The sequence below is a fragment of the Mercenaria mercenaria genome, chromosome 19 (assembly GCF_021730395.1).
Source record: "Mercenaria mercenaria strain notata chromosome 19, MADL_Memer_1, whole genome shotgun sequence".
Lineage (NCBI taxonomy): Eukaryota > Metazoa > Mollusca > Bivalvia > Venerida > Veneridae > Mercenaria > Mercenaria mercenaria.
Genome location: NC_069379.1, coordinates 27759047 through 27781459, shown reverse-complemented (window position 1 = coordinate 27781459; position 22413 = coordinate 27759047). Strand labels below are relative to the sequence as shown.

At 35.3% G+C, this 22413-nt stretch overlaps 1 protein-coding gene across 1 annotated transcript in view; it reads right to left on the bottom strand.

The window, feature by feature from the left end:
- LOC123541806 (death domain-containing protein 1-like) overlaps positions 1-22008 on the bottom strand; it is a 45095-nt gene extending 23087 nt beyond the window's left edge. The window contains exons 1-2 of the mRNA XM_045327412.2: positions 21857-22008; positions 10210-11149 (exon numbers count right to left, since the gene is read on the bottom strand). Coding sequence (XP_045183347.2) covers positions 10210-10939 — 730 coding nt within the window. The 5' untranslated portion in view covers positions 10940-11149; positions 21857-22008. The remainder of the gene's footprint in view (positions 1-10209; positions 11150-21856) is intronic.
- Positions 22009-22413: the final 405 nt, after the last annotated feature.

The following is a 22413-nucleotide window of genomic DNA, read 5'->3' as shown; positions in this document are numbered from 1 at the left end:
TCATCTATACACGAACTGATCAATGCAAAATCGTTTTCATTTAAAAGGGTAGTTTCCGCATCATTAAGCATTTCCATATGTATTCCCGGGTCATAAAAACGTGATTAAACTTTCATTTAAATCACGTTAACCATGAAATTTATGATAAGAAGCGGTTAAAATTCAAATTGAATTTTTCTATTATACATTTGAATGGACGTGAATACATTAAAATCGATGTTTAGAAAAAATAAAATGCGACTAACAGAACGCTAGTTTGTAAAGAAATAAAGTATCATTTCAGGCAGGACAAAAATAAAGTATCATTTCAGGGTAAATTTTAAGTATCATTTCAGGCAGTACAGAAATAAAGTATCATTTCAGGATAAATAAAGTATCATTTCAGGAAAAAAATAAAGTATCATTTCATGAAAGAAATAAAGTATCATTTGAATATCGACACAGGGAATATTAGTTTGGACTTTGTTTGTTGTTGTTGTTTGCTTTTAAGTTACACCAACAAAATTTATGTTGCAACATGACTTAAGAAATGAGTCTCTTTAATGGTGGGAGAGGACTCTAGGTACAAGTATCCCTTCCGAACAAAACAACAGGCAAAGGTGAGCAGCTATAGGTAGAAAGTACGCCTGAAGCTGACATTACAATCCAGCTAAAATAAATTCGTATAAACTAGCCACTACAGAATAGCCTCTTCACATGAAATAATTCTACGTCAAAAGTTTAGGTTTCGAATTAGGTGAAAGTGAGTTTCATATTTTTCTTCTTAAAACAAAGGTCTTGAGTAATTGTTGGCAATTTAATTGAAAAAAAAAAACCTTGAAAGTATTTGAAATCATAAACCGAAACAAAACAAATGAAACTTAATCATGTAGTTGGCTAAAATACAATAGGAAAATAACTTTTAACTTCACATTTTTGATCTTTTTTGTTCACAGGTGGCATAATTGAATAATTGAAACCACCGGGAGTGTCGCTAAACGTGATAATTTGAACCTTTGTTTTTCTCTAGGGGTTCTTCGGTATTCTATTTTGTCTATCCCAGATTTCATACTTTATCTAGACATAGTGAGTTACCAATATGTTTTCTTATACAGATCAGCTGATGAGGAAACCCCATTGTACTCGATATTCCCTCTCCTCACACCACCCCATGCACCTGCACCTGTCCACAGATTGTTTTAAAAAAAAGTTCACTGACTCTGTTATATGATCAAGTCCTAATCTTTTCAAATATTCCTAGGAAAAGGTCAGATAAGATGCACTTCAACTCATAAGTAGCGGATTCGAACATAAGTGGGGTTATAACCACCCGATTTGGGTTTTGAAGCTACTTTCATGATTGGCCCGGGTGTCTTATCTTCCAGTACACCATTCAACAACTGTTTGTGTCAAATAAACAATGATTGTTTACTTCAAAATATCAAATAAACATATTTTTAGATTTGATAACATTATATGCCCGATTTAGGTTCGTGATGACAGTCATGGCATGGTCTTAAATAAGTTTAAAGTTTATTGATAGACGCTCTGTCAAGTTTAAAATAGAACTAGTTAACTATTATGTTAATCTGATAAACAGACTAAATGGTTTGTGTTACGTTTGCCAAAAATATAATAATGGGTGTTTGTCTAAAATCTCGACAAACATGCACCGGTCACGCAAGATAATTTTGAGATATGGTAAACAAATTAGTAATACGGTTCGTTTATTTCTGTGGAGTATAATTCTACGCATACAATGCTATTTTAGGGCGATGAAGCAAAATATTCTCGTGATGATGTCCTGGGGTAGAATGTAGGTAATGTTAAGCCAGTTGTGCTCCACCAATGATGGATGTGGAGAAGCTGTTATACACATGTGACTGGTTCGAAGTCCCATTGATCTAGTAGCTGGCTGCCGTAAATAACTAAAATAATGCATGATTTTTTTATAAACCAAATATTATACACCAGTCCTGTCCATATGAAAACCATAACTATTATCCGCCTGAATGTGCCACAACAGTCACCTGTATTAAACAAGCACTTGCCTTAAGCAGCGAGTAAGCTACAAACATCATCATTATATACTTGAATTGGCCACAACGGCCACCTGTATTAAACAAGCACTTGCTTTGAGCACCGGGTAGGCTACAACCATCATCATTATATACTTGAATTTGCCACAACGGCCACCTGTATTAAACAAGCACTTGCCTTAAGCAGCGGGTAGGCTACAACCATCCTCATTATATACTTGAATTTGCCACAACGGCCACCTGTATTAAACAAGCACTTGCTTTGAGCACCGGGTAGGCTACAACCATCCTCATTATATACTTGAATTTGCCACAACGGCCACCTGTATTAAACAAGCACTTGCTTTGAGCACCGGGTAGGCTACAACCATCCTAATTATATACTTGAATATGCAACAACGGCCACCTGTATTAAACAAGCACTTGCTTTGAGCACCGGGTAGACTACAACCATCCTCATTATATACTTGAATTTGCCACAACGGCCACCTGTATTAAACAAGCACTTGATTTGAGCACCGGGTAGGCTACAACCATCATCATTATATACTTGAATTTGCCACAACGGCCACCTGTATTAAACAAGCACTTGCTTTGAGCACCGGGTAGGCTACAACCATCCTCATTATATACTTGAATTTGCCACAACGGCCACCTGTGTTAAACAAGCACTTGCCTTAAGCACCGGGTAGGCTACAACCATCCTCATTATATACTTGAATTTGCCACAACGGCCACCTGTGTTAAACAAGCACTTGCCTTAAGCACCGGGTAGGCTACAATCATCGTCATTATATACTTGAATTTGCCACAACGGCCACCTGTGTTAAACAAGCATTTGCCTTAAGCAGCGATTAGGCTACAGCCATCATCATTATATACTTGAACTGGCCACAACGGCCACCTGTGTTAAACAAGCATTTGCCTTAAGCAGCGATTAGGCTACAGCCATCATCATTATATACTTGAACTGGCCACAACGGCCACTTGTGTTAAACAAGCATTTGCCTTAAGCAGCGATTAGGCTACAGCCATCATCATTATATACTTGAACTGGCCACAACGGCCACCTGTATTAAACAAGCATTTGCCTTAAGCAGCGGGTAGGCTACAACCATCCTCATTATATACTTGAATTGGCCACAACGGCCGCCAGTGTTAAACAAGCATTTGTCTAAAGCAGCGGGTAGGCTACAGCCATCCTCATTATATACTTGAATTGGCCACAACGGCCGCCTGTGTTAAACAAGCATTTGCCTAAAGCAGCGAGTAGGCTACAACCATCATCTTTATATACTTGAATTGGGCACAACGGCCACCTGTGTTAAACAAGCATTTGCCTTAAGCAGCGAGTAGGCTACACCCATTATCATTATATACTTGAATTTGCCACAACGGCCCCCTGTATTAAACAAGCATTTGCCTAAAGCAGCGAGTAGGCTACAACCATCATCTTTATATACTTGAATTGGCCACAACGGCCACCTGTATTAAACAAGCACTTGCCTTAAGCAGTGAGTGAGCTACAACCATTATCATTATATACTTGAATTTGCCACAACGGCCACCTGTATTAAACAAGCACTTGCCTTAAGCAGCGAGTGAGCTACAACCATTATCATTATATACTTGAATTTGCCACAAAGGCCACCTGTATTAAACAAGCACTTGCCTTAAGCAGCGAGTAAGCTACAACCATCCTCATTATATACTTGAATTGGCCACAACGGCCACCTGTATTGAAACAAGCATTTGCCTTAAGCAGCGAGTAAGCTACAACCATTATCATTATATACTTGAATTGGCCACAACGGCCACCTGTATATAACAAGCATTTGCCTTAAACAGCGAGTAGACTAAACCCATTATCATTATATACTTGAATTTACCACAACGGTCACCTGTATTGAACAAGCATTTGCCTTAAACAGCGAGTAGACTAAACCCATTATCATTATATACTTGAATTTACCACAACGGTCACCTGTATTGAACAAGCATTTGCCTTAAGCAGCGAGTAGGCTACACCCATTATCATTATAAACTTGAATTGGCCACAACGGCCACCTGTCTTAAACAAGCACTTGCCTTAAGCAGCGAGTAGGCTACAACCATCATCATTATATACTTGATTGGCCATAACGGCCACCTGTGTTAAACAAGCACTTGCCTTAAGCAGCGAGTAGGCTACACCCATCATCATTATATACTTGAATTTGCCACAACGGCCACCTGTATTAAACAAGCACTTGCCTTAAGCAGCGGGTAGGCTACACCCATCCTCATAATATACTTGATTTTGCCTCAACGGCCACCTGTATTAAACAAGCACTTGCCTTGAGCACCGGGTAGGCTACAACCATCCTCATTATATACTTGAATTTGCCACAACGGCCACCTGTATTAAACAAGCACTTGCTTTGAGCACCGGGTAGGCTACAACCATTATCATTATATACTTAAATTTGCCACAACGGCCACCTGTTTTAAACAAGCACTTGCCTTAAGCAGCGAGTAAGCTACAACCATCATCATTATATACTTGATTTTGCCACAACGGCCACCTGTATTAAACAAGCACTTGCCTTAAGCACCGGGTAGGCTACAACCATCCTCATTATATACTTAAATTTGCCACAACGGCCACCTGTATTAAACAAGCACTTGCTTTGAGCACCGGGTAGGCTACACCCATTATCATTATATACTTCAATTTGCCACAACGGCCACCTGTATTAAACAAGCACTTGCCTTAAGCACCGGGTAGGCTACACCCATCCTCATTATATACTTGAATTTGCCACAACGGCCACCTGTATTAAACAAGCACTTGCCTTAAGCACCGGGTAGGCTACAACCATCCTCATTATATACTTAAATATGCCACAACGGCCACCTGTATTAAACAAGCACTTGCTTTGAGCACCCGGTAGGCTACACCCATTAACATTATATACTTAAATTTGCCACAACGGCCACCTGTTTTAAACAAGCACTTGCCTTAAGCAGCGAGTAAGCTACAACCATCATCATTATATACTTGAACTTGCCTCAACGGCGTCCTGTATTAAACAAGAACATGCCTTCAGCAGGTAAGCTAACTTCCCTAATGGACATTTTATTTATTTTTTCCATCTGCCACTACAGTCATTTTGTGCCGGCAACCAGGCTGGCTGCTTAATACAGGTTTAGGCTATACTACGTTGGGTCTTTAAGAAATAACCTTAAAGTATTAAAATTGATTTGCGCAATGAATATTAACACCAAGTGAAAAATCTAGAACGTTTATTTAGTGTTTAATTAAAACATTATTGTACACTTACAACAATAGTACAATGTTTGGTGACATTTGCCGAGTGTTTGACATATTTAAACATTCTATTAACAGTGTTAAGAGGCATTAACAATCTGTATGTAATATTTACAAAGCTCAAATATTGTAGTACAAATAAAATGAAGGTAGGACTTGTCAGGGGCGGAGCTCGATGGAAAGCTGCATGATAGACTAAAACATGTGATTTTCTGTTGTAAGTGAATACACATGTACTCACTTTCTCATAAGTATAACCTACACGCTTCTCCAGTAAGTCTCCAATATATATTCTTTGAATTTCGGCCACATGTATTAATCACCCACTTGCCTCCAGCGGCCAGACAGCTAATTTCTCAAATGGACTTATTGTTCTAATTTGTTTTAACTTGTTTTAGGCAGCCACTTGTTTTAAACAGCCTGACTGCATCACTCTATGGACTGGCTTCTTAATATAGGTTTGACTGCATTCTTTTTCACAAAGAAGTTGCATTGCTTCAGTCTAAATTAGTCTTGTTTGAATTGCTTCATCTCGTATACTACACAGGAACTTTTCATTTGAATGATCCTTACTTGTTCCTCATTTCAATTAGGGCGTATGCCCCGCCTATGTGTAACAGAACTATTCATTGCAAAGCTACATTATTGCGAAATCTATTAATTGAAGAAGTAAAGTGTCGAAAAAAATCTTTAATTAAAATTAAACATGTTAAGGAAAATGTTTAAGTCTTGAGCAGTGAGGCTGCTTTGTACTAAACCTACATTTTTGAAGAAAGTATGTCAGAAAGTAAATATTTACACCGTGTACTTTTGAATTGACGTGTATCTAGTCGAGATATGCAAATGTAAACGTTATCAGAATTTCAATCAAATGGATGATTACATCAATTAAAGATATGCACATAATCAAAGACATTCTTAAATGATACGTAAACACCGAAATTGTACTGGTTTAAACTACCGAACAACTCTTGTATGATATACGTAATAAATATTCAACGAAGTTTAAAACTGCATCAATTAATCGTGGCGTTTCCTCAATCATAGTCTGTACGATTTAAAAATATCTGACGTCTATGTCAGACATTTTAGATTAGATATTGCGGAAAAGACTACTGAAATGCTACTGATACTTCATACAAGCCGCGCAAATGCTACTGACATTGCGGAAAAAAATTACTGAATTTGCGAAAAAGATTAACTGAAACGCTTTTGATTTTACCGAAAAGACTGATTGAAATGTAGTGCTACTAATTTTGAGGAAAAAAAACTAACTGAATGCTACTGATTTTGCAGTTTTCAATTATAATAATTGTTGGTGGTATCTAAAAATACTGAAGATAAGTATTCCATTTGATCTAGACCATTTCCTTCACTTATATACCTATGTAATAATCACAGAAATGAAGCATACTATCGAGACACTAACAAATACATGTACTATCGAGACACTATCACATGCTGTCGAGACACTAACACATACTTTCGAGATACTAACACATACTTTCGAGAGTCTCACACATGTTATCGACTTTCGAGATACTAACACATACTTTCGAGACTCTAACACATGCTATCATAAAACTAACATATACTTTCAAGTCTCTAAGACATACTATCGACATACTAATACAATACTATCGAGACACTAACACATACTTTTGAGACTCTAACACATACTATCGAGATACTAACAAACACTTTTGAGACTCTAACACATACTTTCGAGACACTAACAAATACTTTCGAGACACTTAGACATACTATCATAAAACTAACATATACTTTCAAGTCTCTAAGATGTACTATAGACATACTAATACAATACTATCGAGACACTAACACATATTTTCGAGACACATACTTTCGAGACTCTAACACATACTTTCTAAACACTAACACATACCTCCGAGCCTCTAACACACACTTTCGAAATACTTACACATAATATCGAGACACTAACATATACTTTTGAGATACTCACAAATATACTTTCGAGACACTAACACATACTTTAAAGACCCTAACACATACTATCGAGACTCTAACTCATACAATCGAGACACTTACACATACTTTCGAGACAATGACACATACTTCCGAGCCTCTAACACACACTTTCAAAATACTTGTACATAATATCGAGACTCTAACACATATTTTTGAGATACTCACAAATATACTTTCGAGACACTAAAACATATTTTAAAGACTCTAACACATACTTCCGAGACACTAACACATACTTTCGTGACACTAACACATAGTTCCGAGCCTCTAACACACACCTTCGAGATACTTACACACAATATCGAGACCCTTACACATTCTTTTGAGATACTCATAAATATACTTTCGAGACAACTAAAGCATACTTTCAAGTCTCTAACACATACTTTGTAGACTCTAAAACATACTTTCGAGACACTAAAGGAAATATCGCGACACTAATACATATTTTCGATACTCTTAAGACATAATTTCGAGAATCTAACATATATTTTCGAGGCTCTAACACATATTTTCGAGACACTAACACATACTTTGAAGACACTAAAACTTCCTCCAGGCCTCTAATACACACTTTCGAGATACTTACACATAACAGTGAGGTTCTAACACCTTCTTTTGAGATACTCACAAATATACTTTCGAGACACTAACACATACTTACCAGTCTCTAACACATACTTTGGAGACAGTAACACATACTTTCGAAATACTAACACATAGTATCACTACACTAAAGAAACTATCGAGACACCAACACATACTTTTGATACACTAACACATACTTTCGAGACACTAACACATAGTTCCGAGCCTCTAAAACACACCTTCGAGATACTCACACACAATATCGAGACTCTAACACATTCTTTTGAGATACTCGCAAATATACTGACACTAACACATACTTTCAAGTCTCTAACACATATTTGGAGACTCTAATACATACTTTCGAGATACTAAAACATTCTTTAGAGACACTAAAGGAACTATCGAGACATTAACACATACTTTTGAGACTCTTATGACATACTTTCGAGAATCTAACATATATTTTCGAGACTCTAACACATATTTTCGAGACACTAACACATACTTTCGAGACACTAAAACTTCCTCCTAGCCTCTAATACACACTTTCGAGATACTTACACATAACATCGAGGTTCTAACACATTCTTCTGAGATACTCACAAATATACTTTCGAGACACTAACACATACTTACAAGTCTTTAACACATTTGGAGACTCTAACACATACTTTCGAGATACTAACACATACAATCGCTACGTTAAAGAAACTATCGAGACACTAACACATACTTTCGAGACTCTAACACATACTTTTGAGCAGGTAACACACACTTTCGAGACGCTAACACATACTTCCGAGACTAACACATACTTTCGAGACGCTAACACATACTTTCGAGAGACGCTAACACATACTTTCGAGACTAACACATACTTTCGAGACGCTAACACATACTTTCGAGACTCTAACACATACTTTTGAGACGCTAACACATACTTTTGAGACTCTAACACATACTTTAGAGACTCTATCACATACTTTAGAGACTCTATCACATATGTACTTTCGAGATACTAGCACATACTATCGAGAGACTAAAGAAACTATCGAGACACTGACACATACTATCGAAACACTTTACAATCGTTAAACTACCTCTATTTCGATTCATGTGTTAACATCTACTACCTGTTATAACTACAACAGATTTGAACAGTTGTTTTGCGAAGTCAGTCATTACTGTTTTTATAGAAAGTTAATCGTGTATAATCTTTTAATCTTTCTCTTTATAAAGGTAAAAGAAGAAAAAAGAAATTTTAATGTTCTTTGCCTCTTAATTTAAGACCAATTCTCATAACGGGGTTCTTGACAACCTCTTATTCAATTTAGAAAGATATAAATCTTTTGTGATATTTAAGTGCATAAAATATTTTTGCTGGATTTGGCGCAGTTTATGTCAGCGTACCTCTTATAAAATGAATGCAAAATCAGCTAAAGCCGTGTGACCCAAGAACTAAATTGTTATTTTAACCGTTCGTATTCTGTGGATAAAAACTTCCATTTGTAGTTGTGTGCCATAATAAACTGTTTTCTATAGAAGAACATTAAAATTCCAGTAGTGCTCTCACGTCGTTACGAAGACTGGATAACAGCTTAAGACACTTTTATTATTGGCGGTGAAAGAACTTTATTATTTTGACGCACTTATATATTGAATAAAAATAGGAAAAATTTAAGTTTGTAAACAATTTAAACTGCAATATTTATTTTCGCACATCCTTGAATGAGTTGAATGCATACAACATGTATTTACTACAGCACCGTTCAGTCCCGCACGTCAGGAGAATATACTTAATTCAATTAAAGAACCTTTAACCCTTACCCTGCTAAATACCTAAAATGGACCGGTCCATCATTCAGTTTGGGCCATACCACTTATTATTCAAAGGGGTGTTCACTGAAAAATTACTGACTGAATAGCGAACAGTGCAGACCATGATCAGACTGCACGGATGTGCAGGCTGATCTTGGTCTGCACTGGTCGCAAAGGCAGAATCATTTGCCGCCAGCAGGCTAAGGGTTAAGGTTTGTTAAGTGTTTGAAAAGTTAAAAACCATGTCTTAAAGACACGTGGTACGTCCGTCTACCCATGGAATTTTGCAAATGCTAACTATTCCAAAACAGTTATGATCGCCTGTTGCAAGAAAATATTTAAAATTCTAGCCAGTGAAATCCCAGAATCTTGAAATCGCCATCATGAATATTTTGGAAAAAATTGGGAATGTAAATAAGAATCATATGCTAAAATAAACAGGAAAAATAGTAGGTTACTAACCCATTCGTATGGCGTTTGATTTTTGCTGTATGTTGTGTCGAATGCGTTCTTTCACTTCATGCATGCGCTGTCTTAACTCATTCAGATGGTGCTGAGACGACAACGTCTGTTGCTTGTATTCCTCGATTTTTTCATTTACCTCGGAGATCACGCTTACAAGTTCTTCAGTAGGATAATCATCCGACACGTGTGTAAATTTTGGTGACGAAAACACACCAGAAAATGAATCTACGGTGTGATTAAATTTCTCCAGCGTGAACACTTCCGGTTGTTTCGGAGAAGGTGGTGCTGGTGGAGGTGTTTCAGGTTTCGGGGGCGTTTCCGGTCTGGTAAAGCGCGTTTTATTGTTTGCTACAGTTTGGCCAGCATCGTTGTGATCTACATCATTTTCTGCATCATCTTCATGTGTTTCTTTGATTACCTTGTCATTTACACCCTTTTCGTTCGTCTCTGATTCCATATCCCCATTTTCTACTCTGTTCCTCTCATTTTGATCAAAATTGTTCTCTTTTTGTTCTCGAATGGCAGTTTTCGATTTTTGTCGATCTGTTGTTTGCGAATATCGTCTGCTTCCTTTTCCAGCCTGTGCTCCGGTACCACTCGTGTTAGTGTTCGTCTTCGGTTTACTCAAGACACTTGTTGTTGTTGTTCCTTTTCTCGAACTTCCGCTCTTTGGACGCGCTGGCCTTCCGTGCTCGTGGGGATCAGTCGTGTTTGTGTGTCCAGGCATATTTGTATTAATTCAAACCTTTATCTTCCGTTTAATAAATTTTCACAATAGGTATACGCGTCTTGTTCATTCCATTTATCCCCAGGTTTTAATAAAAACACACTATCTTTGTAATTAATTTTTACACAATGGCGCTCAAGTCTTTCGGATGTTATTGAAGAAAATAAGTACGATATTCAGGTGTCTCTATGTCCTTCAAAACTCCTCGTTCTGAAAAGAAAAAAAAGTCATAAATACAAAACAAATCTTTTAAAAAACTAGATGTATAAGAAAAATCAAACGTAAAGTCAAACTTCCAGTTTACTGTTTTCGGAACAAAAGCATTTAATATAATCTGACACTTGGTGAATAGTACAATGTTTCTGTAGCATTAAACATTTATACTTGTTCCTATAAAAGAAGCTTAGAATCTTTGCACAGGGTGTGTTAATTCTATTTCAGTTCTTTTCATTCCAGACAACACTATTGGTCATTTTAAGCGACTCGTGTTTTACAACAAGTCCCCCACGATCAAAGCTGTACATTTTATCCAAACATATCATACCGATATAGTTAAAGCTGACTAAAATAACTTCCCCACTTTAAAAGACTGTAAATAAAAAGTTTAGATAAACACACCGATATAAAGACCCCACTAAATATGAATATTTGGAAAAAATATGTACAAAAACCCCCATATTGATCATTATAAAATAAACATATTTCATACATTAATAACTTCTTAATATAGTATGCCTATATACATAACATGTGGATTTAAAGTTCATTGGTGGACATTAGAATATTACACTTTTACTAGTACTGTAAAAACATTGTTATTCACGGACGTCTACTTTTCGTGAAAATCGGCGTAGTAAAGCAGATAAAAAATAAACCCCAATGAACAAGTTAACATTTCATTCATTTTATATTCAAAATTTGAAATCCACGAATTGATATCCACATTAAATAATCGTTCTGGAAAAAGCTTGAATTTTCGTGCCCGAGAAAATAAATGATCTGACAGTATGTCAATTTCCTGTCTAGTATTAATAGTACATTAATTGGTCTAGTAGTATAGTAATTGGTCGGATAATCAATGACTATTTATTACCAAATATAAACAATATCACGTAATTTTACCACTGTAATAGGATTTAAGTGAAATATAACTGTAGGAGAGATTTGTTTCCGTAGTTCTTAAATTAAAGATCAACACTAAACAATTTCCAAACTGCTAATGCTCGGCACTAAGTTAGGGCTTTGGACGATGTGAATGGTGTAAAGTACAGTTACTGTACCAGTGCTTAAGCCTTACCCTGCTAAATTTCTGTAATGAACTTGTCCATCATTCAATTTGGACAGAACCATTAACTGTGTGCTTACCAAAAAGATACTGACTGAATGGCGAACAGTGCAGATAATGATCAGACTGCACGGACATGCAGGCTGATCTTGATCTGCACTGATCGCAAAGGCAGAATCACTTCCCTACATATGAAGTACGTAAAACGACATTTGAACTTGTGTTAAAGCTCCGAGCGCTTTTTTATTAATGCTTACAGAATTAACATTATCTTTAATTTCATTTTAATAAATCCTTACATGTTGATACAGTTATTTAAAAGACATGCATTATCTTGCTAACTCTTTTCATTGGTGTTACAACAATTCGGAAGTAACAATAGTTTTTTTAACAAGACTTCTTCTGTTTTTCTTACCTGATATATAGGTTTCAAAAAAATAAAATGATGGGGACGTTAAACATAGATCTAATTTTGTATGGCCTAATTTATACAATTGGCATTTAACATTATAAAGTGAAGTTCAATGGAGGTTCATGAGATTACAATTTACGGTTGATTTTAATTATTTTAGACCTCTTTACCATATACTTGGTGTAGTTGGCGCACCACAACGTGTGTAATTAGATTTTTTCTTTCTATGGCTTTATTCTAGCTCGTAACTTCGAGATAGCGGATTTAATTAATTTCCCTTGACCTTAAGACAGGAATGAGTGTATTAGCTGGGAGTGTTGACATTTTCTCTGACCAGACCAATCTTTATGATATCATTATCCTTGTGTACAATAAAAACAAATATTGCATTGTCCTCATCAGTCATCAATACCTTAAACATGCTTAAGAGGATTACACGTCGTCCGCTGAATACTTCAATTAGTGTTCTATTTCCATTTTCATGTAATATTGTGGAAAGCGTCTTCATATTCGCCATTCAATTGTTCTATCGCTTTAAAGTAATTTTCTAACTTTGGATTCATGTTCTGCTCTTAATTGTGCACGAGGCTTCATAGCCTTAAGTATACTAAACAAATCATTGTTTAATAATCTGCAAGCACAGAACAGTGTATAAAATGAGCCGCGCCATGAGAAACCCAACATAGTGCATTTGCGACAAGCATGGATAAAAACCAGCCTGTGCATCCGCGCAGTCTGGCCAGGACCCATGCTGTTCGCTAACTGTTTCTTGAATTGCAATAACTAGGCTTTGAAAGCGAACAGCATGGATCCTGACCAGACTGCGCAGATGCAAATGCACTATGTTGGTATTCTCATGGTGCGGCTCAAATGAAATAAAACGTAAGAGTATGGACGTGGGGGTGGGGTGGGAGAAGGGAGGCCAGCTTTGTTAAAAAAATGATGGTGGGTAAGATTTTTAATTCCATTTGGTGATATATATTTTTGTAACCACATATTATGCGATTAATTTTGATTTATCTATCAAAAGATTTAAAAATCCTTTCCAAAAAAAGTACAAGTAAATATATTTTCTAAATATAATAAAAGAAGAACTAGCAAGCGCTTGCTGATGTTAGCAAATAAAATTCGTTATACTAGTAATGCAATCGTTTCTTGTGAGCGTCATTCTTGTACTGTCGTCAATATTGAACGTTTCCTAACATTGTTCATCAATGTAAACTATTTACACGTACAGGCTGGTTTTATTTTAGCAACGATGAAATGTGATTCCCCCTTATTTCTTTAATGGGGAATTCAAAATATTGACCAATGTTATTATCTCGGTCTGTAAACTTTGTATATTTACATTTAACAATCAGAAAACTCTACGTACGAGCCATCATTGAGAGCTATGTGTAAACATTAACAAGTATACGGGCACTGACCTACTGATGCTATGCCGTTGTTTTTGTCGTCGTTGACTTTTCGTGAAAGAACGCGAGTTGCTTCTTAATAAGTGGTGGCAATTTTAAGCCATCCCTAAGGGATATTACGACAGTAAGCTTTAAACTTTCGGTAACTAATGTGTGCAATAAGCTCCATTTATATGATTTTTTTTTCTTTTTTGTACAGTTTTATACTGAACAATGAAGATATCTAACTTTGATGGAAACAAAGTGTATTTGAACTATCGGACGGACCACGCAGTTTACACTGACTGAAACAATTTGTCAAAGTTTGTTTCCTGCTTGGGCATGTTCTGTGATAAATTAATACCCATAAACTAATATTGAAAAAAAAAAACCCATAAATCTTTGCAGTCCCGTGAAGTGCTCACATATTTAAAACTGAACATTATAATTCCATCATTGTGAAGTGTTAACTGACAGTTTAAAGTACCATTTGCGCGCAATATTCCTCTTTAAAACACGTGAAAAATAATGATTACAGCACTTATATATAGGGCATATAAATTCTAAAAAATATTTAGACTGTACAAATTTCTCATTGTTTAAAACGGTTAAGACGAGCTACCAACCGACTCATTCATTCATTCATTCATTCATTTTTCTATATTTTCGGTATAATATTTATGCACTTTTGAATCAGTGGAACATTATTCCAATGTGAGGTTACTTGCATGTTTCTATTGATCATTTTATTATTTATAATAAAAAATATTAAAGGCACATGCAAAGTTACACACTCTAAACGCAAACTGTGCCGACATTATTCCTGGAAAAATGAGCGTGAATCGGACAGATTAGTCAATTTTTTTTTACAGGCCTCAAAATTATTTCGCGACCTATAACCATGAACCTGTGACAGTCTCTTTACTGGTAAATATTTGTGACGGCATAAATTCGAACTTCTATTTCCTGTCCATTTTTTGAGCTCAAAAATTTCATAAGAAAACCTATCTTTTTGAAACGCTTATCCATAAATAATTAAAGAGGAATGTTAAACTTGCTTAAAACATGCACTTTGTTATTTAATGGCGAAACTAAAAATCACACATCGGACAGTAATAGAGTTAAAGTCTCCACGAATGCTTCGATATTCAAAGAATCGATCACAAATTTACAAGAGAGCATCTTTAAACAGTGGACATACATAAGTGTTGTTTTGATATTCGTAACTGATTTTATCTAAAAAGAAGTCTGTCTAAACAGAGGTTTTACTGTCGACAGGGTTGCCACCGGTCATCCGGGCAGCCGGGTCATACGGCAAATTGTTACTACGTGGTTGGAACTGAAAAGGGGCTTAGGAGTCTATCGGCTTGAATATAAAGAATAACTTACGAAAGTTGTACGTTATACAATCAATATATCATTCATGTTTAAGAAAAAAAAATGTTATTACATTTCCATTCAGCATACTCTTATAAGAAAAGCTTAACAATTTGAAAAGCAAAACTCTATCTTCACCGTGTTGATTAAATGCCATTGTACTTTATGTTATGTAAAACGCCTTTCATTATTGAATAGGGCAAAAGTTCATTCAATTCTCATTTAAAATATAAAGGTTTTATTGTTAAGATTTTACCATATTGATATTTGGTTAAACTTAAACATTGACTTGTATTTAGTAATTCGACCGTGTTTTGCAGTAACTGATTCTGTCGCATGCATAAATAATGAAGTTATTTATGGAAATTATATTAATTGATATTTTTGCAAGTGACAGACCATACCCAGAAATCTAAGCCACACAGTCATGTTTTATTCACAGAGTTGCGTAAAGTGCGACTTCAAGATCGATTGCACTTGACATCAAACCCCATAGCCGCTCATCTTTATCATTGACATCGTATAACGCATGTGCCCCTTTATATGAAGTTTTAATAATTATTGATAACCACGTGTAATACTTATTATCATGACTATTTATAAGCACTGTGACTTAAACACATAACGCATGTGTCCTTTATAATGACATCACTAAACAGTGTCGCTTATTATATCACATAATCTAAAGCATGTGTCGCTTTATTACTGACATCATGATAACGCATGTGTCGCTTATTACTGACATCACTAATAATGCATGTGCCCTCTTTTACTGACATCGATAATAACGCATGTGTCGCTTTATTACTGAATCATTAATAATGCATGTGTCGCTTTATTACTGACATCTTAATAACACACTGTGTCGCTTTATTACTGACATCATATAGCATGTGTCCTTTTTTTACTGACAATCGTAATAACGCACGTGTCGCTTATTACTAAACATCACTAATAACGCACGTGTCGCTTATTACTGACATCACTAATAACGCATGTGTCGCTTTATTACTGACATCACTAATAACGCATGTGTCGCTTTATTACTGACATCACTAATAACGCATGTGTCGCTTTATTACTGACATCACTAATAACGCATGTGTCGCTTTATTACTGACATCACTAATAACGCATGTGTCGTTTTATTACTGACATCGGTAATAACGCATGTGTCGCTTTATTACTGACATCACTAATAACGCACGTGTCGCTTTATTACTGACATCACTAATAACGCATGTGTCGTTTTATTACTGACATCGGTAATAACGCATGTGTCGCTTTATTACTGACATCGGTAAAAACGCATGTGTCGCTTTATTACTGACATCACTAATAACGCATGTGTCGCTTTATTACTGACATCACTAATAACGCATGTGTCGCTTTATTACTGACAGCACTAACAAATCACTAATAATGCATGTGTCGCTTTATTACTGACATCACTAATAACGCAGTGTCGCTTTATTACTGACATCACTAATAACGCATGTGTCGTTTTATACTGACTCGATAACACTTTGTCGTTATTACTGACATTAATAACGCACGTGTCGCTTTATTACTGACATCACTAATAACGCACGTGTCGCTTTTATTACTGACACTAATAACGCATGTGTCGCTTTATTACTGACATCCTAATAACGCATGTGTCCTTTATTATGACATCGTAATAAGCACGTGTCGCTTTATTACTGACTCACTAATAACACACGTGTCACTTTTATTACTGAATCGTAATTAATGCATGTGTCGTTTAATACTGACATCGTTATAACACATGTGTCGCTTTATTACTGACATCACTAATAACGCACGTGTCGGTTTATTACTGACATCACTAATAACGCACGCGTCGTTTTATTACTGATATCGGTAATAACGCATGTGTCGCTTTATTACTGACATCGGTAAAAACGCATGTGTCGCTTTATTACTGACATCACTAATAACGCATGTGTCGCTTTATTACTGACATCACTAATAATGCATGTGTCGTTTTAATACTGACATCACTAATAATGCATGTGTCTCTTTATTACTGACATCACTAATAACGCATGTGTCGCTTTATTACTGACATCACTTATAACGCATGTGTCGCTTTATTACTGACGTCACTAATAACGCACGTGTCGCTTTATTACTGACATCACTAATAATGCATGTGTCGTGTTAATACTGACATCGGTAATAACACTTGTGTCGCTTTATTACTGACATCACTAATAACGCACGTGTCGCTTTATTACTGACATCACTAATAACGCATGTGTCGTTTTATTACTGATATCGGTAATAACACATGTGTCGCTTTATTACTGACATCGTTAATAACACATGTGTCACTTTATCTATGACATATTTAATAGCACATGTGTCGCTATATTACTGACACCTTTAATAACACACGCGTCGTTTTATTACTGATATCGGTATTAACGCATGTGTCTCTTTATTACTGACATCGTTAATAACACATGTGTCACATTATCTACGACATATTTAATAACGCACGTGTCGCTATATTACTGACACCTTGAATAACACACGCGTCGTTTTATTACTGATATCGGTATTAACGCATGTGTCGCTTTATTACTGACATCGTTAATAACACATGTGTCACATTATCTATGACATATTTAATAACGCACGTGTCGCTATATTACTGACACCTTGAATAACACACGCGTCGTTTTATTACTGATATCGGTATTAACGCATGTGTCGCTTTATTACTGACATCGTTAATAACACATGTGCCCCTTTATCTATGATATATTTAATAACACATGTTTCACTTTATAAATGACACTGTAAATAACACAAGTGTACTGTGAAATCATTAATATTCGTGGGGGACTAATTTTCGTGGATTTCGTGGTTGAGTCAATCCACGAAATTTAATCCCAAATAACAAGTAAAATTCCCATTCATTTTATGTTCAAATTTGAAATCCACAAATTCATATCCCCAAGAAATTGCCGATTTGACCTAAACCACGAAAATTCATGCCCACGAAATTTAATGATTTTACAGTATGACGCTTTATTACTGACATCGGTGATAACGCATGTGTCACTTTATTACTGACTTCGTTCACAACACATGTGTAACTTGATCTATGACATATTTACAACGCACGTGTCGCTTTATTACTGGCATCGTTAATAACACATGTGTCGCATTATCAACTACATTGTTTGTAAACATAAGTTTTCATTAATAAAGTTTTGTAATATCAGAATGATACTATATCACTTTTTGACAATGACATTTATCGGCTTTCAGATAACATTACTGAAGCTTAAAATGACATTTTAATTCGATAGTTTAATTTCTAATTATTTTTATAACATGGCTGTTTCTGATTCGCAGGTTATTTAAGAGAATACCATGCGATATTTCTTAAAACATATGCAATAATTAAAACGTAAATCAGTTTTAAATGTAGTTCCTATCGACGCCACGCAACATCGCTTGAAACATTTTTTTTTAAAGTTAAAGAAGGGCTTGATATGTCGGGTATAGCGTTCCATATTTAAGAAACGAGCAAAGAGGTATTACAATTTTGTACAACAAATATCTATCACATTCTTCCCTATTGTTCATTTCTCTTAAGATGATTTGCATTTTATCAGGTTGTAAATTTTATGAAGAGTTCTCAAACAAACACCGCACAGAGGCAGATGTTTGTTCTAGGTATCTAAGAGATATATAATTGAACCGCTGGTATCTTAAACTTGTAAAATGTGCCCTAATATCTTTATCCATACAGGTTGAGATTAAAAGATTTGCTGCTTTGTATTTTGATAAGATTACATACTTAGTCAACACTTCGATACCTAGTGTGTATAATAAACCCAAAGTGAGGAATTTAATGACAACAGGCTTCTCTGTTTGTATATATCTTTTTTGTTATTTTTTTTTCTATACATTTAAAGAGACTGTCAAACCGCGAGACATTCGTAACCGTCGTTATCCCCGCTTACTACGTTTACGAATAAACGAACGAACGAACGAACGAACGAACGAACGTTTAATGTGTCAAATGGGGAATGCGAATATTCGGCAGCGAAACCACTGACCTTCAGCGAGCAATTTGGAAACCAGTGGTGCTCGAACCTAGAGTTGTTACAGGTCATGTGACCTTGTGCACCGGGTCATTCCAAAATACCCTAGAGGGGGGGGTTGAGGGGGGGGGGGGGGGCAAACATTATATTATGTTTTAACCTTATTATAATGCTACGTGCTCATTTTATACATTAACTAACACGTCCTATGACAAACAGGACTCCTGTTTTGTTTCTCCGCACCCGTTAACAGTCACCAGCCCCGCTCCAAAATCCTAAGTGATCCAGTCATCCAAAAGACTTAGCCTTATTACAGAGCGTTAAAAAAAACTTGTTATTGTTATTATACAATCAAGGCGATTTTATGAATTATTCTAACTTTGGAAAATCAGTCAATACTGAAATTCAAAACTCGGGGATACAATCGAAACGTACTCTTAAAGTTAATTAAGGGTATACGGTTTTAGAGAAAACAACTATTTTTATAACAATTGATTGAAAACAGTATTGTTCGAAAGAAATTTGATACTTGACAAGTTAAAAACACAATTATACATATTTGATAAAGTGGTTTTAGATGAAAAGTTTTAATTTAGTAAAAACGTTTAAAACTTGACCTCTGCCCTGTTACAAATTGGGTTAATTACACGTGGGTCATGGTTCTGTTGCGATTATTTATATTGTCACTCTACTTGGACATGACTCTAACAGGTCGAAGTAGCAGGAAATCGAGTTTGGATGTTAAAAAGTGAACAAACTTATGGTTTATTTGACGACTGATTTATCACATGTCATTATCCTCACATGATGCTGAAAATTTGCTAAGCTGTATAAAACCTTATGATGCCGAAATGTTTTGAGTTGTATAATTTTATGATCTTGTGATGTTGAACATTCGTTGATTATGATGTTGTAGTTTGTTGAACTGATCTTATGATACTGAACACTTGTTGAGCTGTATAAGATTTTATGATGCTGAAAATGCGCTGACTGTATAAAATCTTATAAGGCCGAAAATGCGCTGACTGTATAAAATCTTATGAAGCCGAAAATGCGCTGACTGTATAAAATCTTATGAAGCCGAAAATGCGTTGACTGTATGAAATCTTATGAAGCCGAAAATGTTTTGAGCTGTATAAAATCTTATGAAGCCGAAAATGTTTTGAGCTGTATAAAATCTTATGAAGCCGAAAATGCGTTGACTGTATAAAATCTTATGAAGCCGAAAATGTTTTGAGCTGTATGAAATCTTATGAAGCCGTAAATGTTTTGAGCTGTATAAAATCTTATGAAGCCGAAAATGTTTTGAGCTGTATAAAATCTTATGAAGCCGAAAATGCGTTGACTGTATAAAATCTTATGAAGCCGAAAATGTTTTGAGCTGTATAAAATCTTATGAAGCCGAAAATGTTTTGAGCTGTATGAAATCTTATGAAGCCGAAAATGCGTTGACTGTATGAAATCTTATGAAGCCGAAAATGTTTTGAGCTGTATAAAATCTTATGAAGCCGAAAATGCGTTGACTGTATAAAATCTTATGATGCCGAAAATGCGTTGAGCTGTATAAAATCTTATGATGCCGAAAATGCGTTGAGCTGTATAAAATCTTATGATGCCGAAAATGCGTTGAGCTGTATAAATCTTATGAGCCGAAAATGTTTTGAGCTGTATAAAATCTTTGAAGCCGAAAATGCGTTTGACTGTATAAAATCTTATGAAGCCGAAAATGTTTTGAGCTGTATAAAATCTTATGAAGCCGAAAATGTTTTGAGCTGTATGAAATCTTATGACGCTGAACATTTGTTGAGCCGAAAGAAGACGCATTCTTGCAAAGTTTGGTACAATTTTAGTTATACTTTAACAGTGATATATGACTAAATAAAACATTGTAAATCTTATTTGACGTTAATGAATACAGAACTCTCAGAAACTTAACTCTTGAAAACTTTTTAAAACATCTACTATAAAGGTTTTACTTGACATAAAGAAATAAGACAGCTTTACTTCACGGTCGCATAATTCGAGGGCTTGGCGCAAAACTATTGTATCTTGTTCTTTATTTATATACACTTACAATAGTTTTGCACCAAGCACTCGAACTATATCTGATGAGTTTCACTTTTCTTGAGTGTTTTCATGAAAACAAAAATAACATCCACGATAAAAAAATGTTTTGCGAGAAAAGTCAATTAAAACGCAAACATCTATTTGCAGAAACAGAGCATCCCTAGATTTTTTAAATTATTTTTATGCGATTATCATACACTTACCCATATAAACACAATTTATTTTTTGATAACTGGATAATATTTTCATGTAATTACACTCTATGCATTAATAAAAACAAAACAAAAATCCACGTACCTGTGCACGACGTTAAATCCTTAAATACTTCTACTTGTAAATATGATTTGTTATCGATCTATATTTTACTTCAATACGTCCAAAATCTACGTAAACATACTCGCCTAAACAACTAACCAATATAATAAAGTTAGGATACAACCCGCTAGATGGATTTGAGACGGGTCAATACTGATTAATTTTTTGTTACAAGTGAATCCTCATAATTCTTATCTTTATGTACAGATTATTTTGTCACAAACTAACCTAAAAAGGGATACAAAACAAACATTATAATTATGTATAGCCTAGGTTAGTGTTTATTAGTAAGTATTTATCAAATGAAATTGGTTTGGCGCGGTTTTTTTTTTTGTTTACAAATTTAAGCTCCGAATACAGTATGTGACTTACCAGATTAATAAACGACTGGAAGTAAATGTTGATTTACCAAAATATTTGAAAAATAGTGTAATGCCATTGGACAAAAATAATTTCAAACACTAAATATAACAGACGCGTATTTCGCCATTTTGGTATGGAATTCCTTGAGCGTATTAAAGTTAAAAAAAAAGGTAATC